The sequence below is a fragment of the Ranitomeya imitator genome, chromosome 1 (assembly GCF_032444005.1).
Source record: "Ranitomeya imitator isolate aRanImi1 chromosome 1, aRanImi1.pri, whole genome shotgun sequence".
In the NCBI taxonomy this organism is placed as follows: Eukaryota; Metazoa; Chordata; class Amphibia; order Anura; family Dendrobatidae; genus Ranitomeya; species Ranitomeya imitator.
In genome coordinates, this window is record NC_091282.1 from 1,242,114,860 (window position 1) to 1,242,135,495 (window position 20,636).

At 42.2% G+C, this 20,636-nt stretch overlaps 1 protein-coding gene across 3 annotated transcripts in view; it reads left to right on the forward strand.

Annotated features, from left to right (window-relative positions):
• The window catches only part of CTNNA2 (catenin alpha 2), a 1,798,423-nt gene that overhangs the window by 923,334 nt on the left and 854,453 nt on the right, over positions 1 to 20,636 (forward strand). For all 3 annotated transcript variants that reach the window (XM_069745159.1, XM_069745158.1, XM_069745160.1), the window contains one exon: positions 19,905 to 20,057. In XM_069745159.1, coding sequence (XP_069601260.1) covers positions 19,905 to 20,057 — 153 coding nt within the window. The remainder of the gene's footprint in view (positions 1 to 19,904; positions 20,058 to 20,636) is intronic.

The following is a 20,636-nucleotide window of genomic DNA, read 5'->3' on the forward strand; positions in this document are numbered from 1 at the left end:
CGGTACTCAGTAACTGTGAGACCTGAGCACTGCAAACCACCTGCTGCCTGCAACATCATTGATAACTATTCTTGTTAGTAGAAATCAAAACTTCATAATATTGAGTTGTGAAGCACTCCGATGTTACAGGTAGTAGGAGGTTTGCAGTGCTTTAGTCTGGGGGTAACGGACCAACAAAGGGTGGGGCCACTGGACAGAGGTTCTACTAATCTTTATTCTCAACTCTAGTCATCAATATCAGATCTGTGGATGTTGGACACCTAGCACTTCCACTGATCAGCTGTGATTAAATCTTGTGCCCTCAAGTAGTGCACAAAATATCAGAATACCACAGCTCTGTACACTTTGCAGTGACTTTTTTGCACATTGTCACTTAGCTCCAATTCACCTCAATGGGGGAGATGAATGTCAGACCTCTGTTGTACTGATATTGATGGCCTAACCAAAGTATTGGTCACCAGTATCATAGTCCTGGAATAATCCTTAAAGGAATACATTAAATAATGATTTATACTACAGCAAAAAAGCTAATAAACTTTACATAATTGCCGAACTGCTAATAAGATTTAGAGCTGACCTTTTTTTACTAACTACATTTAATGGAAAAGCTTAGATATAAGCTTTAAAAATAAAATAAAAAATAATATATATATATATATATACAGTATATTATTGATAGTCACTGAATCTCCAGAAATATACATATCACTGTTATTTACTTTTAGCACATTTTCACACAGCAGGGAGTTATTGTAGTCTAAAATAACTCTTAATTGCTTCTGAAAACATAATTGGCATGTTGGCGGTATATTATATAAAAGCAATGTCTAATGGCTGCCTTTTGGAATTCTAAAAAAGTTTCTATACAAAAAGCAATCTATACTTAATATTCTTTTCTGTAGGGGATATTGTTGCTTTGTTCTCTTCCTATATCAGTCAGTTTTACTCTCTTTTATATCTAGGTCCTAAAAGTACTTTGGTACATAAGTCGCTTTTGCAGCCGCTATCGGGCAATCAGTGATACCTACTTTTCAATGTAGTATTGAAATGGATACATCTAAATCAGTGTTTCCCAAACTCCAGTCCTCCAGGACCCAACGGGTCATGTTTTCAGGATTTCCTTAGTATTGAGCAAGTAGTGGAAGTATCATCAAGGCATCAGGAATTGTCTCACCTGTGCAACACTATGGAAATCCTGAAAACATGACCCGTGGGGTCCGTGAGGACTGGAGTTTGGGAAATACTGATCTAAATGAATGAATTCTGTTCACCAGGTACATAAAAAGAAGAGTGAAACCCAAAAATAAAAGTCAAAGTTTTGCTTCATGGGCAGCTCGATGGCTCAGTGGTTAGCACTGTTCCTTTGCAGTGCTGGGGTCCTGGGGTTCAAATCCCAGCAAGGACAACATCTCTATGGAACTTCTAGGTTCTACCAGTCTTTGAGTGGGTTTTTCTGGTTTCTCAGGTTTCCTGCCACACTTCAAAGACATACTGAGCAGAATTATATATTTAAATTTTGTTGGAAAAGATTCAATTTAACTTCTATTTTCTTCATTGAAATCCCTGATGTTTGCGTGGAGAGAAGTCCAGTGGGCAGTCCTAGTAGTGACTGACAGCTGTCTCTACATGCACAGTTGTACAAGGAAAACGGTCAATCAACTGAATAAAACCATCCACTGGCTTAGCATGCATATAAAAACCTGGGGTTTCAAAAAAATAAAATTCAAGCTTTACTGAAACTTTTCCAATAAAAATGTCTATCAACCTGTTCTATAACATTCTGCTGGCTGATTAGATACCATTATCAACATGACAGGTCCCTATAAATGAGTCTGACATTGGCCTATAGAGTAGCTGCCCTAAAGTGGCATTGCGAAGAGAGTTTTCTTCCTACTGAAGAACAATTAATTTGCATTGTGTCAATAGAGCCTGGTACCATGACTGATGAATTGATCCAAGTTGTCTCCAAAGCTGTGCGTAATACTGTTTTCAATAGTCTGACAATGCACCATTTTTTTAATTAGATAATTTTTCATTTTCATTGTTTGCTACAGTAAAGCATAGGAGATTTTTTGTTAAATCCCTAGCACCCATTGGAGGATATTTGTCTAGTCTTGATTCCCAACCTTTCCTTTAGGGTATGTATGGTCCATCAAAATGTCTATATATACAATCTACAAATATGATCATGGTGCTTGGGGTTCGCACATTGGGTCAGCCATTGAGACAACCATATTTTGAGCTATTTTTCGAGCCATCCATTAACCACCAGGTTTGTGTCTCATGGAATAATTCACAAAGACCTTATTAAATATTATTTATGACTTGTCCTGTTGGTAAAATGATAGTGCAAAAGATTACATGCAAACAAACGTGTACATGGTCTGTGGAAGTAAAGGGTAGCCCTCAGGACAATCTCTATAGTTATTCTCAAGGATCCAGTCCATCATTGTAAAAATACACAGACATACTACTACTAGAGATGAGCAAATGTTTTCAAGTTCAATTTCGTCACTGACACATTTTTTCCCCCAATTTTTATTTGCAGTGAATCAATTTGCCAAGAATCACAAGAACTGCAAAGCCTCCCATTTCCTTGAAAACATGTTTTAACAGTCCAAGGTCTCTTGGGATTGTATCCAACCCCTTTGATACTTTTTAAATCAAACTGATTCTGAATCTGCCTGTTCAGTCATGTCCTATCCTTGGATAGTCTACAGGATTCGTCTCGTCATGCTTGCCTATTTTCCATGGCTTCCTTCAATTGCTTGCTGTTCATTCGCAAACCATTCTTGATGATATTGAGCCAACGGGCCTTCAATCTCACCTGTTTCCTTTTACTTTTGGCCATCTTGATGGTATCTCCCTTTCTTGAAAATTTGTGTTGAACACAAACACAGCCTTATTAATGTCAAAGTGACATCAACATATATGACTATGGAAAATTGGATGGCAAGTCTTCTTTACTGCTGTCCTGTTACATGCTATATGCAATGTTTGTTCAGTATTTTAACGTTTTCTCTCCTTATCTCTATGATTAAGCCATAAGCTCTGACTAGCTCTCACTATCCAGATTCTAATGGCTGATGCATTCCCTGACTCAACTTTTATACAGACTATGATAGTCCCTCTTGATTGACTATGCTATGCCATGTGATGTGATAGCCGCAAGACTTTATGGGCAAGCCTGCCAGAGCTCCTTCTCTAATTGATACAGACCTCTGCTTTGTGTAAAATGGAGGGGCACATATTTGTTCAATTTGGTTATCAAATTGTTCAAATTCACCGGGTCCAGTGAATCTCCAAAATGTTGTCACGAATAGCATTCACGTCAAATTACATCACTCATCTCTAACTACCATTTGTTATGGAAAAGACTCTAATTATATCTGAACAAAACAGCTTGTATTGTACAAAAAGAAAGTCTATGGAAAAATAAGCAGTATCTCGCTGAATATGTGTAAAAAAAAAGACAAAGAGACATTTTTATAGCAGCACAACGGGGTAGGTTCCTACCGCTCAGGTTTGTCCGGGTTGCAGTTTGCCGCCTCCACTTTTCACACGCTATGAAAGAACGCAGACGTATATTGTATACAGAAAATTCTATACCTGAGTTTCTATTGTCTTTATACCGAAAAAACAATAACAGTTCTACAAAACAGGAAATTTTAGCTTGGCAGCAAGTCGTTCCCTGAAAAATAAACTATTCAACAGCCAAGTTTAGCTCGGTGAGTAACAAAGGTGGAGCGCTTTTACAATGTTCATTTCCATTTCCATTTTAAACTGAAAATTTTACCATGACGGAGCTATCTATTTAGTATATTATCGTTCTAACCACCAACAGCCAGTGAAATTCCACTTTAAGGTGACTCCTTATCCCAAGGGCTGTGTAAGAATCTGAGTTTGTGCTTGATGATCATGTTTATGCCAACTCAAGTTATCCATTACCTAATCCCCATAAAGACACTAAATCGGAATACTCCTACTTGGTCATGGACTTGACAACTCCACACCTGCATTCAAATCATGGGAATTCCAAACTTCATTTTTTTTGTTGCTATAGCAACTACTTTGCAAAGCTTTTATGCCACCATGTAGAAACCAGCTGTTGAGCTGTGAGTCTCGGCAAAATGACTATTACAGCATGATGCAGGTCATGTTTCCATACAATATTTATGAAAAATAGTGGGTAGGATGACCCACTCAGGTTACTTTTAATGGTGGTATGTGTACAAGAGATTACCAGCTGTCTAGGCTAATGTCTATGGCATTTTTCATTGTGTTCTGCATACAAAATAGAACTGTCATGAAATTAAAGTCTAGGACAGACTAGAAGTTGTGATGCTATTCAGTGGAGGTGGAGATCTGGAGACAAACCTCAATTTCACTAATTGTTATTTCCACTTAAATTTGGACACAAGTGGCTTCTCTTTCTATAGATGTACATTACAAATCCTTGCAAATCAACAACTTCTCAACACCCATTTCTTGTGATACAAATTCATCAGTGCATCATGCAATTAAGTCTTCAGTTGGCTGCAATTGACATCACGACCAGTGGGTGACAACATATAGATACATATAACAGAACTATCTCCCAATAGTTCATCACAATCATTTTTAGTTAGTCATCTAATATCACACACCTCGCAGATGTAGGTAAGGAAGGACATGGTCTTCTTTACTCAAGCCCTTGTTTAATTAAGAAAACCTTTAAAGTTAGCCTCCTGAGATCTGCTGATCATGGTAGGTCTTACCACTGGACCATACAGTGATAGATGTGTACCTCTAGAGGAGTCAGACCACGTGTTAGGGCTAGCGGAACGCACCGAGTAAATATAGATGTTTATTATAATTGTTGCGTTTGCAGCCCAGAGTCCACCGTGCAGGAGGAACCTGCTGCTAGTGAATGGTGGCACTGTTTGGTGGTATAGACTAGCTCTGTTACTTCACAGTGAAGCCATGAAAGGAAAGCACTGCGCCCTGTAAAGCCCCCGTCACACACAGCGAGATCGCTAGCGAGATCGCTGCTGAGTCACAAGTTTTGTGACGCAACAGCGATCTCAGTAACGATCTCGCTATGTGTGACACGTAGCAGCGACCAGGCCCCTGCTGTGAGATCGCTGGTCGTGTCGGAATGGCCTGGGCCATTTTTTGATCGTTGAGGTCCCGCTGGGTAGCACACATCGCTGTGTTTGACACCTTACCAACGACCTCGCTGACAGGATGTCCCATTGAATAATCATGAAATAGCATCGTTGTACAGGTCGCTACAGGTCGCTACAGGTCACCGCATCGCTGCTGCGTCGTTGGTGAGATCTCACTGTTTGACATCTCACCAGCGACCACATAGCGACGCTTGAGCGATCCCTGACAGGTCGTATCGTTGTCGGAATCGCTCAAGCGTCGCTATGTGTGACAGGGCCTTTAGCCTCACAGGAGCACAAGCTTATTGCTGAACTGATAGCAGTCAGTGGTTATGCAAACATGCAATCTCGTCACCGGAGGAGCCGGTATTCTAGGGGCTTATTTCAGCTGGGTCCCTGAATACATTCATACAGTCTCCTCACCAGAGGTGCCGGTATTCTAGAGGCTTATTTCAGCCAGGTCCCTGAATACATTTACACATAACCACACTGGCGCAAGGCACATACTTGGATTGATACTAGCGCATGGCCATGCGGCCATGTGAACCTTTTATAGCTGCAGCAAGTACAGGACCTTCCTAGAAGGACCAATGAGAAGCTGCCACAAAGCCTGAGCAACTTCAGGACCTTCCTGGAGAACCAATGAGTTTTGCTGCAGTATCTAAGCATGTGACCCTCGATCTGCAATGAGAGATCTTACCCCGGGCATGCGCAGAAGGGCAAAAGCAAGACTTAGTCCCAAAAGCATCTGCTCGCCGCTGCCCAGCACTGGCTTCAATGGCAGAAGCTGGAAAAGCAGCAGTAACCCTTTGCACAGAGTGAGACTGAGCAAAACGCTTGGACTGACGTCTCCGCTGAGCAGGCTCCACTGCGGCAGGAGAAGAATGTGAGACTGCAGCGGAGATGGCCCAAGATTCCCCCTGTGCAGAGGCAAGAACTCGACCCCCAACATTACCCCCCTAGGGCCCTCCCTTTGGACCTCGCCATGCTCAATGGCAGCAATAAGCTGCGGAGCCTGAATATACTCAGCAGGCTCCCAGGACGTGACCTCAGGACCATAATCCTTCTAATCGACCAAATAAAAGTTTTTGCCCCATACCACCTCGCACCCCAAAATAGCGTTCACCTCATAATTATCCAAAGACAAACCCGATGTCCCGGCAGATGACTTGGAAAACCGGGACATGTATACGGGCTTCAAGAGTAACACATGAAAGGTGTCGGTGATACCCAGGCGTGGTGGAAGGGCCAGATGGTAGACCACTGGGTTAACCTGTTCGAGGACCTTGAAAGGGCCCAAGTAGCGAAGTGCAAACTTAGTGGACTCAACTCGCAGCTTGATGTTACGGGCGGAGAGCCACACTAAGTCGCCAGGAGCAAAGGTCGGAGCGGGGCGCCGATGTACATCGGCGGAGGACATAATTCTCTCCTTGGAGGTCCGAATGACATCCTGAGTGCGGTCCCAAATATCCCGTGCCTCCACAGCCCAGTCTGCCACCCTGGAGTCGGCGGAAGACACGGGTATAGGCACAGGTACCCGTGGATGCTGACCATAGTTAAGGAGGAATGGGGTTTGTCCAGTGGAGTCGGCTACGGCGTTGTTCAGCGCAAACTCCGCCCATGATAGCAAGGATGCCCAGTCATCCTGCCTGGCGGAGACAAAATGTCGCAGATATGTGACCAAGGTCTGGTTGGCCCTCTCTACCAACCCATTCGTCTCTGAATGATATGCAGAAGAGAGATTCAACTCAATGCTGAGAAGACGACAAAGCTCTCTCCAGAACCGAGACGCAAACTGGGGAACCCGGTCACTGACAATTTAGTCCGGCATACCATGTAGGCGGAAGATGTGTTTTGTCAACAACACTGCCAAGGCCCGTGCAGAAGGTAGCGATGGAAAGAGCACCAAAATGCACCACTTTAGAAAAATTATCGGTGACAACCCAAATGATGGTACAGCCATGAGACTTGGGCGAACCCACCACAAAGACCATCTCGACCATTTCCCAGGGCCTGTCTGCCACTGGCAAGGAATAGAGTAACCCAGCTGGCCATTGTCGAGGAGGCTTACTTTTGGCGCAGGAGACACATGCCTGAATATAATTTCCGATGCCAGGGACCATATGTGGCCACCAGTATGTCCTCGCCAGCTGCTCAGATGTCCTCTTTGTCCCGAAGTGTCCACCCACCCAGGATGAATGAGCCCAAGAGAGTACCTCTGGTCGCAAATTAATGAGTACAAAAGTCTTGCCCGGAGGCACAGACTCTAGCAAAACCGGAGCTATGGTTCTCAGGCTCTCAGAAGGGACAATAAGCTGAAGCTCCCCTTCCTCATCCTCAGATGACACAATGGAGCGAGAGAGGGCATCAGCATGAAGGTTCTTCTCCCCAGCGAGATAACGGAGGGTAAAGTGGAACCGGGAAAAGAACAAGGACCATCTGGCCTGAAGAGAATTTAGCCACTGGGCCGTTTGTAAATATACCAAATTTTTGAGGTCCGTGAAGACTTGAAAGGGATAATGATCCCCCTCCAAAAGATGTCTCCACTGCGAGAAAGCCAACTTCATTGCTAGCAACTCACTGTCCCCAATGGAATAATTCTTCTCCACTGGTGTGAAGGTCTTGGAGAAGAAGAAGCAAGGATGCGTCCGACCTTGGACATCCTTTTGGAAGAGAACTGCCCCTGCACCAACGGATGAGGCATCCACTTCCATTTTAAACAGCTTATCAACATCGGGACAAAGTAGGATGGGAGCGCTATCAAAATTAGACTTACTGTCATGGCCAAAAGTATTGACACCTCTGCAATTCTGTCAGATTATACTCATTTTCTTCCTGAAAATGACTGCAAACACAAATTATTTGGTATTATTATCTTCATTTAATTTGTCTTAAATGAAAAAACACAAAAAGAAGTGTCCTAAAGCCAAATTGGATATAATTGCACACCAAACATAAAAAAGGGGGTGGACAAAAGTATTGGCACTGTTTGAAAAATCATGTGATGCTTCTCTCATTTGTGTAATTAACAGCACCTGTAACTTAACTGTGGCACCTAACAGGTGTTGGCAATAACTAAATCACACTTGCAGCCAGTTGACATGGATTAAAGTTGACTCAACCTCTGTCCTGTGTCCTTGTGTGTACCACATTGAGCATGGAGAAAAGAAAGAGGACCAAAGAACTGTCTGAGGACTTGAGAAACCAAATTGTGAGGAAGCATGAGCAATCTCAAGGCTGCAAGTCCATCGCCAAAGACCTGAATGTTCCTGCGTCTAACGTGCGCAGTGTCATCAAGAAGTGTAAAGCCCATGGCACTGTGGCTAACCTCCCTAGATGTGGACGGAAAAGAAAAATTGACAAGAAATTTCAATGCAAGATTGTACGGATGTTGGATAAAGAACCTCGACTAACATCCAAACAAGTTCAAGCTGCCCTGCAGTCCGAGGGTACAACAGTGTCAACCCGTACTATCCGTCGGCATCTGAATGAAAATAGACTGTATGGTAGGAGACCAAGGAAGACCCCACTTCTTACCCCGAGACATAAAAAAGCCAGGCTGGAGTTTGCCAAAACTTACCTCAAAAAGCCTAAAATGTTCTGGAAGAATGTTCTCTGGTCAGATGAGACAAAAGTAGAGCTTTTTGGGCAAAGGCATTAATGTAGAATTTACAGAAGAAAAAAAGAGGCATTCAAAGAAAAGAACACGGTCCTTAGAGTCAAACATGATGGAGGTTCCTTGATGTTTTGGGGTTGCTTTGCTGGCACTGGACTGCTTGACCGTGTGCATGGCATTATGAAGTCTGAAGACTACCAACAAATTTTGCAGCATAATGTAGGGTCCAGTGTGAGAAAGCTGGATCTCCCTCAGAGGTCATGGGTCTTCCAGCAGGACAATGAGCCAAAACACACTTCAAAAAGTAATAGAAAATGGTTTGAGAGAAAGCACTGGAGACTTCTAAGGTGGCCAGCAATGAGTCCAGACCTGAATCCCAAACACCTGTGGAGAGATCTAAAAACGGCAGTTTGGAGAAGGCGCCCTTCAAGTATCAGCGACCTGGAGCAGTTTGCCAAAGAAGAATGGTCTAAAATTCCAGCAGAGCATTGTAAGAAACTCATTGATGGTTACCGGAAGTGGTTCGTTGCAGTTATTTTGGCTAAAGGTTGAGCAACCAAGTATTAGGCTGAGGGTGCCAATACTTTTGTCTGGTCCATTTTTGGAATTTTGTGTGAAGTGATCAATGTTTTGCTTTTTGCTTCATTCTCTTTTGTGTTTTTTCATTTAAGACAAATTAAATGAAGATAATAATACCAAAGAATTTGTGTTTGCAATCATTTTCAGGAAGAAACTGAGTATTATCTAACAGAATTGCAGGGGTGTCAATACTTTTGCCCATGACTGTAATAGAAGAGAATGCCCTGGAGACCTCTTCAGACCACAATTTGGGATTTGCTCCCTTCTCGGTGAGGGCTACCAAGGGATCTACCAAAGTTGGGAAGTGGGGAATGAACTGGTGATAGTAATTAATGAACCCCATAAAGCGCTGCACTGCTTTAAGAGAATGGGGTTCTTGCCAATCCATCACAGCCTGTAGTTTGGCAGGATCCATAGCCAATCCCTGGGCGGAGATGATATAGCCAAGGAAAGGCAAGGACTCCTGCTCAAACACACACTTATCCAACCTTGGCATAGAAGGAGATTGCCCGTAGGAGGTCGAATACTTTGCAAACATCTCTCTGGTGGGAGTCTATATCTGGAGAGAAGATGAGAATATCATCCAGATAGACTATGATCAAGGTGGAGAGCATATCCCGGAAAATATCGTTGACAAAGTCTTTGAAAACGGCTGGGGCATTACAGAGCCCGAAGGGCATCACCAAATACTCATAGTGCCCATCCCTTGTATTAAACTCCGTCTTCCATTCTTCCCCCTCACAGATGCGAATCAGGTTATAAGCACCCCGCAGATCTAATTTGGTAAATACCCTTGCTCCCTGTAGCCTATCAAAGAGCTCAGAAATCAGGGGCAGCGGGTACTTATTCTTATCGGTGATGGCGTTAAGACCTGTGTAATCTATGCAAGGACGTAATTCTCCGTTCTTCTTTTGCACAAAAAAGAACCCCGTCCCTGCAGGTGACACTGACTTCCTAATGAACCATCTTGCCAAATTCTCCTGGATGTATTGGCACATAGCCTCCGTTTCCAGGAGAGAGAGGGGATAGACCTGTCCCCGAGGAGGTTCTGCTCCAGGCAAGAGATCAATAGGACAGTCATGGGGCGGTGAGGCGGAAGGGTCTCCGCAGCCCTTTTGGAGAAGACATCTGCATAGGAACAATAGCATTTGGAAAGAGAAGAAAGATCTGCGGGTTTCTCGGTGGTGGTGGTGGAAGCCTGAACGCACTCTCTCACACATCTGCCTTTACATGATTCACTCCAACCCAATATCCTCCCAGAGGTCCACTCAATATGTGGGGAGTGGAAATGGAGCCAGGGTATTCCCAGCAGAATCTCGGGAACGACAAGAAGAGAAATAATCTCCTGGTGGGAAGGGGACATGGATTACGTGAAAGGGATAGTCTGGTGTGTGATTTGTCAAGGAAGTGTCGACCAATTCACCACTCTAACAGTTACTGGTTTGGCGAGCATCACCAAAGGTATTGCATGGCGCAGAGCAAAAGCAGAGGACATGAAATTCCCCTCTGCTCCAGAATCCACACAAAGCTCAACTTTTAGAGAGGATGAGCTTTTAATGAGGATGATTGTCCCTTTGAAGGACAGCTTGGAGGAAAATGCTGCTGTGTCTAGTGAACCTCCTCCAATGGTTACTAGACGCGATCGTTTCCCGACCACCGTGGATATTTATTGGCGTAATGTCTTAGCTGTTGGCAATTTTTACAAACCATGGGTACTCGAGCTGTCCGAGACTTAGGTCCCGCTCAAGAAACCTCCATGGCCTCATGCGAGTCAGATGCCTGAACAGCAGATTCAAGAGGGCTGGAGAAGGTAGGAGTCAGCCGAAACCTCTGCCTACACTGAGTCTGCTCTAACCTCCGCTCGTTAAAATGGAGGTCGATGCGGGTAGATATTGAAATGAGCTCCTCCAGTGTGGCGGGAATCTCCCTGGTGGCCAAGGCGTCTTTCACATGGTCTGCCAGTCCTTTCCACATCACCGGAAAAAGGACTTTATCCGGCCACTCCAGCTCAGAGGCCAGAGTCCGGAATTGGACGGCGAACTGGCTGACCATGAACGAAACCTGCGTTATTGCCAACAATTGGAGCGCGGTATCGTGGGTGACACAAGGTCCCAAAAAGACCTGTTTCAGAGCGTCCAGGAAGAGAGGAGCACCACACGATTATTACACTCCCATAGCGGCATTGCCCACTCCAACGCCCTGCCTGACAAAAGGGATAAAATAAATCCCACTTTCGCCCGTTCTGTAGGAAAACGTGCAGCCAGGAGCTCTAGATGTATGGAGCACTGACTTACGAATCCCTGACATATGTTACTGTCATCAGCAAACTTGTCTGGAAGCGGGAGATGGGATAAAGTCGGAGCAGGGGTGGCAGAAGACAAAATGGCTGCAGCTACACTTGCAGCCTGAACAGCGACCGCGTTAACATCCACAGCTGAGTTTGTGCTCTCAAGAGCCGCCAACCTACCCTCCAGCTGCTGGATGTACTGCCAGACCCTGGTGCTTGTATTCTGTTAGGGCTAGCGAAACGCACCGAGTAAATATAGACGTTTATTATAATTGGTGCGTTCGCAGCCTGGGGTCCACCGTGCAGGAGGAACCTGCTGCTAGTGAATGGTGGCACTGTTTGGCGGTATAGACTAGCTCTGTTACTTCACAGAGTAGCCGTGAAAGGAAAGCACTGTACCCTGTTAGCCTCACAGGAGCACAAGCTTACTGCCGAACTGATCGCAGTCAGTGGTTATGCAAACACGTAATCTCGTTACCGGAGGCATTGGTATTCTAGGGGCTTATTTCAGCCAGGTCCCTGAATACATTCATACAATCTCCTCACCAGAGGTGTCGGTATTCTAGGGGCTTATTTCAGCCGGGTCCCTGAATACATTCACACATAACCACACTGGCGCAAAGCACATACTTTGCCATGCGGCCATGCGAACCTTTTATAGCTGCAGCAAGTACAGGACCTTCCTAGAAGGACCAATGAGAAGCTGCCACAAAGCCTCAGCAACTTCAGGACCTTCCTGGAGAACCAATGAGTTTTGCTGCAGTATCTAAGCATGTGACCCTCGATCTCCATGAGAGATCTTACCCTGGGCATGCTCAGAAGGGGAAAAGCAGGACTTAGTCCCAAAAGTGTCTGCTCGCCGCTGCCCAGCACTGGCTTCAATGGCAGAAGCTGGAAAAGCAGCAGTAACCCTTTGCACAGAGTAGGACTGAGCAAGACGCTGGGACCAACGTCTCCGCTGAGCAGGCTCCACTGCGGCAGTAGAAGAATGGGAGACCGCAGTGGAGATGGCCCGAGATTCTCCCTGTGCAGAGGCGGGAACTCGACCCCTAACACCACGTAGCTGCTTTTTAGCTTATGACATGGAAAGATAGATCAAAGAAGATGCAATCATGGCACGACTGTAGGTGCCTAAGTTGGATCATAAACCAATGAATTAAGTAAAGAAAACTTGGTACTCAAATAAGTTATAGATGCAAATTTATTGGGTGCAATCAATCCAAAATATAGACGTTTCGGTCAACAAATGACCTTCATTAGTAACGCTGCACATAAATAGTTAAGACAAAATATATGTATAGAATAATAGCCAATGTGTAAAGGTAAAGGTAAATTTCTGAAAGCGAGCAATGAACAGACGACATATACAAAAATAAGGAAATGATATATTAAATATCACATGCATGCAAAATAAATCCCAATAGACACCAAAAACAGAGTAAAAAGAGAGAAACCACAAAAAAGAATGAAACGATAATAAAATAAGCAGTATCTCTATTAGAAATCTTCCGGTTGTTTGCTCATTTTGTTTGCATCCAATAATTTTGTATGTATAATTTATCTGAGTGCTAAGTTTTCTCTACTTAGTTTATGAGATTGACAAGCTTGGAGCTCAATCTGGCAACATTTTCCCACTTGAGCAAGCCTAGTCCTTAACTCTGAGGCCCCTGTTATCACTTGTGGCCAGAAAGATCAGATTGATCTGGCTAATAAGCATAGAGAAACTCCGCATATTGTCTAGTCAAGTCTTGACATTTACGGGCAATCTCTTCCGTAACTGGACTTAAGTGTTGCGTGCCCACCTGAATCTCATTATTTTATGTTAGATCCAATTCAGACATTTCCTATGTTATCTTTATAGGACAATTCTGTTAAACACCACTTCAGTCTTGACGGCTTTTTTTGACCCCATTGTGGCTCACCTGATGTCCCTAAACATTTTCATCCGGTAAATATAAGTTGAAGTTGCATCTGGTTTCTGGTAAAATTGGCTTCAGAATTGGCCATTTTCCTGTGCTTTTTCAAGACTGTATTTAATGAAATTGCATGTATTATTAATAAATGTCACCAAATCGACTGGCACCACTATTAGGCTGTGTCAGGAATCCCCTGACCGCTGCCACCAATTCGTCACGATTCACACCGTGACCGTCACCCCTACGTCACGGGTCGGGGTGACTTTGGGCCAACAGACGGCTATCACATGTGCAGGGGGGCTTATTTTAGTTATCCCTCCACTGCTAACAATGTGATGAAAAAACACCCACAAGGCTATTGACCTCTTAGTTCCCAGCAGGGGCTTATTTTAGGTATCCCACTGCTTTTCAATATACCACAAACTGCAGGGATTTATGCATATCCCGCTTACAGTTCCACTTAACACTTGCAGCTCTCTGGCGCCCCCCTTACTCTCAGGTCAGATTAGGTACTGCACCCTGGGTAATTGGTCGCCCGACAGACTGCCTGCTATGTACTGGCTATTGGGCACGCTGCAGCGACGCGATAAACTACTCCCACTCAGGCAGGAACAGTAATTATCAATGCCGCAGTCACTACAACATAATCCAAAAGTCAGCACACTATCACTGCCACCAGCTTCGATTAAACGGGTCCGAAGCCAACACAACAGTAGCATATTTCCCTTCAGAAGACTTAGGGTACGGTTTTTAGTGCATGGAGAATGAACTAACATATAATATTATATCCCATAAAAAATTAGGCAGTGCTTTATCAAAAATATTTTATAAAGATGTTACAAATGAGACAATTGCAAATATTTACAAGGGTAATTATGAAATAAACAGGGATTAAATGAGAAAAGGTAACACTCACATGTTCAAAGCATGGCAGGCAACCATACGTCCCAGCTCATTGGACGTGCTGCTGGCTTCAGGAGAAGACAAGAAGTCAAGAAGAATTGACTCCTCAGAGCCTGCCAGACACTTAAAACCTTAAGGCTGTGACATCACAGAAAGGCTGGTTTATCCAGACCCTCCTCTCGCTACATTCTGAGTAAACCTTAAACTATTTTCTCTAATTTCTATAACTTCGCTACAAAACATGTCATAGTCATAACAAACCCATCATTCATTTCGGATTAACGTGGGCATTCTAATGAGATCAAATATGTCCTATCTGGGATACATATTTACAGAGAAATCCCTACTTTTTTACCAGATGGAGTTAGAAGCCCGTGTTTTGCGAGATGGGTAGATACACCGAGTGAGAATACGAATATATATTTTCGTGTTCTTAACGTAAACATTGTGCATAATATTGTACAAAAACCAAACAAAGAATCTTTCATGGATCCTAGAAGTTTCTAGTTCACTTATAGCTGGACAAGAGCTTGCACGGCAGGAAATGCCGGTCGTAAATACCGTGGCTCTCCTAAAACCCCCACACTCTCTGAGAAGGAAAGCTAAACTCTGAAGTAATGGGAAGGGGAAAAAGAGGGGGGTTTTACAGCGACCATGTGTTTCTCAGCACCATGGTTAGGAGTGCAGAATTCCCTCAGCTATGGTGCTAAAAGGCAGAGAAACTACTACTTATTTTATACAGGTTCCTCACAGGCAGTTTTCAGAATCAACACTTTTTGAAAAAGCAAATCTTTTTTTATGGTTATTTTTAAGCCAAAGAAAGCAGTCGATCAATCAATTTATTTTGCGTTCAATTTTATGTAGTTTTATTACTCATTTTTTTTGTAAAAAAGAAGTATAAATCCAATCTTTATGTTTTTTGCTCATTGTTATGCCTTTTTCTGTTTCTTTTTTGTTTTGTTTATTTTAGTTCGAAGAGGGTCTGAAAGAAAGAGTAAGAACAAATAAAGATTTGATACTTTGGCCTATTTTTAATCGACTTCTTTATTTGGCTCAAAAACTTCCATAAAAGCCGCCTACAGTATTTGGTTCCAAATTGTTGACAATGTTGCATGCACGAATATATATTTACAATGTGGGCATCAATGTTTGCCAAAAAATCTATTGTGCCTGTTTTTAGAAAATGCTGACAGGCTTCATTGTGTCTGGAAATCATATTCAGACTTTAGCATCTGTGCTCCGATCTTACTCTGTAGAATAATGCTCTGTGGGAACTCCATCATTTGCATCATATCTGCTTTCTCATTTGCATCTTATCCGTTCCCAGAGCCCATGTATGTGGCGCACACTGAGCTTTTGATGTTAAGCCAAGAACAAGAACTTTGTGGCACATAGATGTGCTTAATATGCCAGTCAGCTCTTCTCGTCCGTGATTAAAACTCAAGTACAGAGACTGTACATCAGCCTTGGGATACCTGTGGCTCTTCGACACATACTGCGACTTGTAGCTCCGCAGATGCTACCGAGCCACAAGGTGCACGAGAAGGTTGAGCATCTGACATTAGACAGATGCATTGAACTCGGGCCCTGATTTATTATTGTTTTTAAGCTTTCCTTCTTGAGTAAAAATGGTTCTAATGGCAACCGCTTTTGATTTGCACTTTACTTATTTTTGAATTTTCTCCATTTTTCAAGCTAACTTTACTGGGTTCATGTTTTTGCTTCTCATGGTCAAAAGTCTGGCCATTTTTTACCTTATCCAGATGTTTTATCTCAATCCGTTCATGACATGTGCTGTACATGTATGGCACAAGACGGAAACGGGTGTATGGAGTGGGCTCGTGGCATTTAACCCATGCGCCAGAATGGGGGCGCGTCACTTGATGCACCCATCAGTGCTCTCATGAAGTGATCGCAGGTCGTTGAATGGTTTCTATCACAGCCGGGGGTCTGTTAAAAAAAAAATCCCTCATATGTCTATGTGGACAGAAAAATAAAAAAAGTTATGGCTCTTGGAAGAAGGGGAATAAAACACAAAAATGGAAATTGGCCACATCGTGAAGGAGTGAATTCATCATTTGGACTTTTCGAAATCTCGTAACATTTTTCCACAATTGCAATCCATTACACTATGGGAGTAAAAAATCTGTCTAATTGTATTTTGCGTCATTGAAAATGAATGGGTGACATTGTAAATGAACTTGCAATTTTTTACTCTTACAAAGGTACAAAAAGTACAACAATCTAGCATCTATGATTCAAACTGCTTCAATCAACTTGATCCATTTTAAAGAAAGTAGACACAAATGTCACAAAACCAAAAAGAAAAGTTACAAATGGTGAAAGGGGGCATTTGTATTCTTAATAAGTACTCACAGACACAAGGAACTTTATTTTTGTTGTCATTTTTCGAAATGTTTGCACTAAAAGGTATAATTTGACTATTTAAAATACATTGGAACACAGTTTTAATATTTCTAGTACACCCTGACTTCAGGGGAAAAAACATCGATCGCTGCTCATTCAAAGAGATGGTGGAGCATTGTGACAAGATTTTTCTTAGTTAGGAAGGGAATGTGGTGTAGAAAGTGACTTTGTGGCTTCAGTCAAAAGTATCTTCAGTTAAGCAGGAGGAGGTGACAATGGGCGGGGAATAGATCTGAAACGACAGAGGCATCAGATCTAAATGTTTTAGCTCATTTGTATATCAGTTGAAAAGCTGATTTCTCAGTAACAGAGGAATAGACCATGTTACGGTATTATTGGTCTTTGGAAGAGAAACAGTGCATTCCCTTATAAATTGTTTGTGGTTTGAAATCCTGCTGACAGATTCTCTTTAAGTACACAAGACATGCCAAAACTGAAAGGAAGAAGATACAGATTAGATATTAGAAAAAAACTTTTTGACAGTGAGGGTAATCAATGAGTACAACAGGCTGCCTTGAGAAGTGGTGAGTTCTCCAACAATGGACATCTTCAAACAGAGGCTGGACAGACATGTGTCTGATGTGGTTTAGTGAATCCTGCATTGAGCAGGGGGTTGGACACGATGACCCTGCAGGTCCCTTCCAACTCGAATATTCTATGATGCTATAGTGAGGGTGATCAATGAGTGGAACAGGCTACCATAAGAAGTGGTGAGTTCTCCTTCAATGGAAGTCTTCAAACAGAGGCTGGACAGACATCTGTCTGAGATGGTTCAGTGAATTCTGCGTTGAGCCGGGGGTTGGACCCTTCCAACTCTAACATTCTATCATTCTATGACATCATGAATATACATTGCTTTGTTTGTATACCGATCAGGCAGGGGCTAGATGGTTAGAGTTCAGGAACTTTTAGAATTGTGAATTCAACTACATAATGAAAACCAAGCAGTAGCCATGTTTTCTACCATCTGGGGCAAAAGTTGAGTTTGCAGCCCTTGTTCTGTATCTATATAGCCTGATGAAGCATTTGGGGCTGATGTTGCCTTTGTTGCCCCCTCTTTAGTCGCGTCTCTGTCTCTAGATTAACTGCACTACCAAAGGTGAAGATATCTAAGACATCCTTCATAGTATCATATAGCCTTATGTCACTGATCCACATTCCTGTCGGTTTTGCTTCATACTGATTATCTCATAAATCTTTGATTTTATTTCTTAAACAAAATATGTAAATTTCGAAAGACTTGCCGCTGTCGTTGCCACAGTAACTTCCTGGGATTTCTGCCAAGCTGGTTACTGATATATCGTATCATGTTGTTACATTATCAGTATAAGAAAACTATCGGCGCAAAAGAAACGATCTAACAATGAAAATAAATATCTGAAAATGTCGACATTTCTGAAAACTAAACAAACAGACCTTTGCTCTCTGCATAATAAATATATTGTGAAAGTAAAGAATTGTTGTCCCCTAATTTGTGCTCACAATTATGTGTAAGTAATGGAGTCACTCTTGAGGTGCAAGGATCAGCGTGACTATGTTGAATAAATAAAACACAACCTTATCGACAACTTCATAGCTTACCCCAAACCTCCAGCCATTTTCTTTGTTCTAGGGTAGTCTTGCCATGTGTAAGATCCACTGTTTCATGCATATTCAACTTCTTCTGAATTTTTTTCTATCTTACATGTTGCTAAAAAAAAACTCATAGTAGAAAAAGAGCATAAGTACCATATAAAATATGAATATTAGTCTTTATAATATAATATTAAAAGCAGAGACAACTCACGAAGAAAATACAAATACCAAATCAGAAGCTACAATACCATACAGCAGTCTGGGGAGACTTCATTACATATTTTGCACTAAATAAAATCCTTATAAGTATCCATTTAATTAGAATACAAAAAGAGTGCTTTTTAGATATAAATTGCTGCTGCATAGCGTGCAAATAACATACAGTATGATGATAAATTATAGGACTTAAATAGGAGGACAAGATATGATGCAGGTGCTCCTGCCGCCCCAACGCACGTTTCGTGTAGGTCACTTTCTCAGGAGGCATCTTTTTCTTCTATGAGTTTTTCAATATGAAGTTCTGGAGTTACGCACATTTCATCTATTTTGGGTATTTTTTTCTTATCGTGTTGCTAAAAAAAGCCTAAAATATGAAATTTTATGCAAAAACATCAAGAGATAAAGTTAAGGGTCTAAGTCAATGCCTATTTGTTTGGGAACCAAATTACTCCCAAAAATATATATAATAAATTAAATAAATTAATTAAAAATGTTTTTATGAAGGTCTTTAGATTCTAAAGTGGAAAAGTTAAGATCCCAAGGAAGGCAGAAGTTAATGGATAAAAAAAAAGAAAGAATAGATTATGCACACCAAAGAGCTCGAAAAGAAAAGACCAAACTAAGAAACAAGAAAAAGGTGTAAAACCAATCACAAAAAAATTAATCACTAGAAGAATCAATTGTTGTCTCTTGAATCATTTTGGGATAGTATCTTAGTATTGAAGAAGCTACCATGTGCCGTTTGATTTACTGACACCAGCTACATCAATATTTTTAAGTCAGAGATCAACCTAGAAATATTCAACTCCTGGAGATTTTCCAAAAAGTGACATCAGGTATCTATTGACCATTTTTAATGGTTCATAGCCAGTGATTAGATAAATGTTCCCAACAGGAAAACATGGGCCAGTTGACATGCTGTCACCTACTAAATCTTTTCGAGGCTAAGGACTAGTTGACGGTGACCAAGCCATGTGGACATTTGAAAATTGGTCTAATTCCAGTGATTGATTTGATTCTGTTGTTTCATTAGTTAGTGCTAATCTTATTTTTCTTTTAAACACGTCCCGCTTACCCTTCTACAGTACTTGGCTTAAATATTCTTAAACTAACTGGCAACATTTCACATTTAGACAAGTTAATTTTGCTAATTTGCATGCTAAATACATTTCCCATTAAGTCGTAATTTTATTTTTAAGCCACAATCTCATTTTCCTACCAATTTTTCCCTTTAGCTCCGGAAGGCAGTAATGGACCATATCTCCGATTCTTTCTTGGAAACAAATGTTCCCCTGCTGGTTCTCATTGAGGCTGCAAAGAGCGGTAATGAGAAGGAGGTGAAAGAATACGCCCAAGTATTTCGCGAGCATGCCAACAAATTGGTAGAGGTAAGCCTTTGGTTTTCATCAAACGAAAAACTTTCATGTATCTTGCAAAGTATTACAGTGGCAAATGGAACTAATGTTGTGATAATGAGGGGCAGCAAGTTAACTTTCAAGTTTTTTTCCATTGTTCTGCTAGATACAAAGGAACTTTTTTATTCAATTGCATGTTGGAATTGTTGCTATCTTTGGATCCTGATATATGCCTTTTTTTAATTTTGCACAACAAAAATGCAGTCGATTCTTCTATACCAGAGGTCTCAAACACGTAGCCCGTGGGCTGCATGTGGCCCCTGAGGCTGATTTATGCAGCCTGCAGGCAACTGAGCATCATATGATGATCGCGACCTGGTCCAGGAACTGCCGATGCCAGCGCTTTGTTTCAAAGTGTGCATTCTTGGATGCACATTCATTAGAAATCTTTTGCTGTGCAGAGGCCATTTCTCTGGACCACAATACAAATACCAACCACCAGCCAGACAGAGACTGGTGACCAGGGTGGAGACAATGCTACATGAAAATAACCAGGATGGGGACATTATTACATGAAGGCGACCAGGATGGGGACATTGCTACATGAATGTG